Source organism: Cebus imitator, unplaced genomic scaffold (assembly GCF_001604975.1).
Source record: "Cebus imitator isolate Cc_AM_T3 unplaced genomic scaffold, Cebus_imitator-1.0 Scaffold266, whole genome shotgun sequence".
In the NCBI taxonomy this organism is placed as follows: Eukaryota; Metazoa; Chordata; class Mammalia; order Primates; family Cebidae; genus Cebus; species Cebus imitator.
The window spans coordinates 130,704-135,337 of record NW_016107581.1 but is presented as its reverse complement, the minus strand read 5'-3'; the positions used below and the strand labels follow the sequence as shown (position 1 = coordinate 135,337).

Here is a 4,634-nt window from a genome sequence, read left to right as displayed (position 1 = left end):
AAAAAAAAAAAAAAGAAATAGGCTGGACATGGTGGCTCCCACCTGTAATCGCAAAACGTTGGGAGGCCAAGGCAGGTGGATCACCTGAGGCCAGCAGTTCAAGCAAGACCAGCCTGACTAATATGGTGAAACCCCATCTCTACTAAAACACACAAAAAATTAGCCAGCATGGTAGTGTGCACCTGTAGTCCCAGCTACTTGGAAGGCTGAGACAGGAGAACTGCCTGAACCCGGGAGGTGGAAGTTGCATTGAGCTGAGATTGAGCCACTGCACTCCAGCCTGGGTGTCAGAGCGAGACTCCGCCTCAATAAATACATAAATAAAATAAAAATAAATACAATGGGATAATAACAGTGCCTCAACAGCTGGGCATTGCGGCACAAGCCTGTAATCCCAGCTACTCAGGAGGCTGAGGCAGGAGAATCACTTGAACCAGGGAGGTGGAGGTTGCAGTGAGCCGAGATCATGCCCCTGCACTCCAGTCTGGGCAACAGAGCGAGACTCTGTCTCAAACAAACAAACAAACAACAACAACAAAAACAAAACAGTGCCTGCCCCAAAGGATGTTTTTGAATATTCAGTGACCCTTTGCTCTAAGACCTTGGACTTGGTACACCGCAGTCACTGTTAAACACAACTGCTGTCATTCATTCATACGAGGAAGTTTTTGAGCCCCTACTTCACGCTATCTAGCAGTATCCCAGGAGCAATGAACAAAATGAACAGTAACGAACAAAGCAAGCAAATCCCTGCCCTTAGGACACCAACAGTCTAGTTGGAGAAATAGATAAAATACAGGATAAATAAGTAAAATAGCTAGGGTATGAGATAATGTCATGTGCTAAGACAAGAAATAAGCCAGGGAAAGGGACTCAGGAGTGTCCCTTTGAGTTTGGGGAGGGAAGTGCAATTTTAGAAAATATGGCCAGGGAGGGCCTCACTGAGGCTGTGACATTTGAGTTGTGCCCTGAACTAAATGAGGGAGTGGACCCAGCAGATATCCAGGAGGAAGAGTTTCCAGGAATCTGGAATGGGAAGCACAAAGGCTTGGAGGCCAGAGTGTGACTGGCCCAGGCTTCCAAGAGGCCAGTGTGACTAGAGCTAAAGCCCTAAAATAGAGGAGGAGGGTCAGCCCGGTGGCTCATGCCTGTAATCCCAGCATTTTGGGAGGCTGAAGTGGGAGGATTATTTGAGCCCGGGAGCTGGAGACCAGCCTGGGCAACACAGTGAGACCCCAGCCCTACCAAAACTAAAAAAATCAGCAGGCCGGGCCGGGCGCGGTGGCTCAAGCCGGTAATCCCAGCACTTTGGGAGGCCGAGGCGAGTGGATCATGAGGTCAAGAGATCGAGACCATCCTGGTCAACATGGTGAATCCCTGTCTCTACTAAAAAAATACAAAAAATTAGCTGGGCATGGTGGCACGTGCCTGTAATCCCAGCTACTCAGGAGGCTGAGGCAGGAGAATTGCCTGAACCCAGGAGGCAGAGGTTGTGGTGAGCCGAGATTGCACCATTGCACTCCAGCCTGGGTAACAAGAGCGAAACTCCGTCTCACAAAGAAAAAAAATCAGCAGGCCGTGGTGGTGCGTGCCTGTAGTCACACCCGCTCAGGAAGACAGGGCGGGAGGATCCCTTGACCCCAGGAGGTGGAGACTGCAGTGAGCTGTGATCGCGCCACTGCACTGCATTCTGGGTGACAGAGTAAGCAAGATCCAGTCAAAAAAAAAAAAAAGAAAAAAAGGAGAAAGGTAAGATGTGAGAGTTGAAGAGGCAGAGGCAGGACAAGTCATGCAAAGTCTTGTAGGACCCTGTAAAGATTTTATTAGGAATTTTACATGAGGGAAGGGGTGAGAGCAGGGTTTATGCTGAGATGGGGATCGGAAGGGAAGGAGGCAACCCGCCCCTTCCAGGCTGGATGGGAAACGGGAAAGGACTTTGAGAGCCTCTCCACTCTTTCTTTCTATCTTTTTTGGCATTCCTTCCCTAGGAGACGCCAGTCCCAGCGCTCCGGAGGTGGTGGGCGCGCGGGCAGCGGTGCCACGGTCCTTCTCAGCGCCCTACCCGACGGCAGGGGGGTCCGCCGGCCCGGAAGCCTGCTCCTCGGCGGAGCGGCGGGCTCGCGCGGGGCCCTTTCTGACGCCCAGCCCACTGCACGCTGTGGCGCTGCGCAGCCCACGGCCCTGCGGCCGCCCTCCCACCAACTCACCCGACACTGGGGGCGCGGGGAGGCCCCTGGACGGCTACATCTCGGCGCTCCTGCGCAGGCGCCGCCGCCGGGGGGCGGGCCAGCCCCGAACCAGTCCCGGGGGCGCGGACGGCGGCCCACGGCGCCAGAACAGCTTGCGCCAGCGGCCGCCCGACGCGTCTCCGCCCCCCGGCAGCGTGCGGCCCGCGCGGGAGCCCTCGATGGAGCGCGTCGGGGGCCTCCCTACCAGCCCCGCCGCCTTGAGCCGCGCCTGGGCATCGCCGTGGGAGTCGGAGGCTGCACCCGAGCCCGCCGCACCGCCCGCCGCCCCCTCGCCCCCCGACAGCCCGGCCGAGGGCCGCCTGGTGAAGGCGCAGTACATCCCCGGCGCGCAGGCGGCCACCCGAGGCCTCCCAGGCCGTGCCGCCCGCCGCAAGCCGCCGCCACTCACCCGCGGCCGCAGTGTGGAGCAGTCGCCGCCCCGGGAGCGCCCCCGGGCCGCCGGCCGCCGTGGACGCATGACCGAGGCCTCGGGCCGCCGGGGCTCGCCCAGGGCGCGCAAGGCCTCGCGCTCCCAATCCGAGACCAGCCTGCTGGGCCGCGCCGCCTCGGTGCCGTCCGGGCCCCCCAAGTATCCCACGGCGGAGCGGGAAGAGCCTCGGCCGCCACGGCCCCGCCGTGGCCCAGCGCCCACTCTGGCGGCCCAGGCCGCAGGGTCTTGCCGTCGCTGGCGCTCCACGGCGGAGATCGACGCTGCCGACGGGCGCCGCGTGCGGCCCCGAGCCCCTGCAGGGCGCGTTCCCGGCCCCAGCCCGTCCCCATCAGCTCCCCAGCGCCGTCTGCTCTACGGCTGCGCAGGCAGCGACTCCGAATGCTCCGCTGGGCGCCTGGGGCCCCTGGGACGCCGGGGTCCCGCGGGAGGCGTCGGCGGGGGTTATGGGGAGAGTGAATCGAGCGCCAGCGAGGGCGAGTCGCCCGCCTTCAGCTCCGCCTCCAGCGACTCAGACGGCAGCGGTGGCCTCGTGTGGCCGCAGCAGCTGGTGGCGGCCACCGCGGCCTCCGGGCCAGGGGGCGGAGCAGGTGCAGGGGCGCCCGCGGGTCCCGCCAAAGTTTTCGTGAAGATCAAGGCTTCCCACGCGCTCAAGAAAAAGATACTGCGTTTCCGTTCGGGTTCTCTCAAGGTCATGACTACAGTGTGAGGTTGGGGATTTGCTTGGGCTCCCCCTTCATGGCCTCTGCACCTCCACACTCCCAACCACTGACCCTTCCACATCTACCTTCCAAAGACCATCGTTTTCTCTGCTTCCAAAGACCCTCCTCACTCTCCCCACTCCTAGCAGTCTTGGTTGAAAAGGTTCCCCCTCCACCACGGATTGGAAGGGGGAGGGGCCCTGTTTGACCCATTTCAGCTTCTAGCTCGGAAGCCGTTGGGCAAGACGGTTCCCCTTCTCTGGGCGTCACTTTCCTCATCTGTACAGTAAGTGTCCATGTATGCAAAAGGGGTAATTCGGTTTGAATTTCCCCATTTTAGTTTAGAAGCCTAGTCTGTTTCCCTTCACTGCTCTCATTCCTGATGAGCCCTCTCATTCCTCCTTTCCTTGCCCAGCGATGGCCCCCCTCTCATTCACAAAGTGCCCTCTCTATGTCCCTGGACCCTTAAGATATCCCCTTGGCACCCTGGTCAGAGACTCTGTGTCTGACTCAGGTGATTCCTGCAGAGTGCCCTGGGAAGGGAAGGAGCACTGATTTGGGGGTTTTGAGGGTCACGTAGGAGTTGGCAACACCTGGAAAGAAGGACTCTTTCACCTCGATCCCTGGACAATTATGGAGGATTCAGAGGTCGAAGAGGGAAAGGAAGATGGTTTCTATCTCGTGCCCCCACCCACTGTGAGAGGGAATGGGGGAAGCCTGATGACCCTCAGCTGTTCCAATCTACTATTTTTTTTTTCTTTTTTAAAATTACTGTATTTATTATGACGACGGTGACTCCCCAGTGCAAAGGGGGGCCAGATTCTGTGTGTTTCTCTAACCTCTTTGTAAATAAATGCACAGTGTTACATATGTGGTAGACTCTCATTGAATGATGAAATGGGAGGAATGCTCTTTTTCCTTTGGACTAACACTTACTGAGCAACTTTGTTTTGCTGTGGATATGGCAGTTTCCAGGGAAGTCTCGGGGTGAATCTCAACATCATCTTCCCACCATTGGCTATTTTACATCAATGAATCTCATCTTTGATTGGGTTATGTTTGGTCATAAATACTATTTCAGGCGGGATGTGATGGCTCGTGCCTGTAATCCCAGCACTTTGGAAGGCCGAGGTAGGGGGATCCCTTGAGCCCGAGTTCAGGACCAGCTGGGGCAACATGGTGAAACCCCATCTCTACAGAAAATAGAAAAATTAGCTGGGTGTGGTAGAGCATTCTTAGAGTCCCAGCTACTCAGTA

At 57.7% G+C, this 4,634-nt stretch overlaps 1 protein-coding gene across 1 annotated transcript in view; it reads left to right on the top strand.

Annotated features, from left to right (window-relative positions):
• Window positions 1-4,247, top strand: part of DACT3 (dishevelled binding antagonist of beta catenin 3) — a 15,068-nt gene extending 10,821 nt beyond the window's left edge. The window contains exon 4 of the mRNA XM_017500382.2: window positions 1,989-4,247. Coding sequence (XP_017355871.1) covers window positions 1,989-3,385 — 1,397 coding nt within the window. The 3' untranslated portion in view covers window positions 3,386-4,247. The remainder of the gene's footprint in view (window positions 1-1,988) is intronic.
• The last annotated feature ends 387 nt before the right edge of the window (window positions 4,248-4,634 follow it).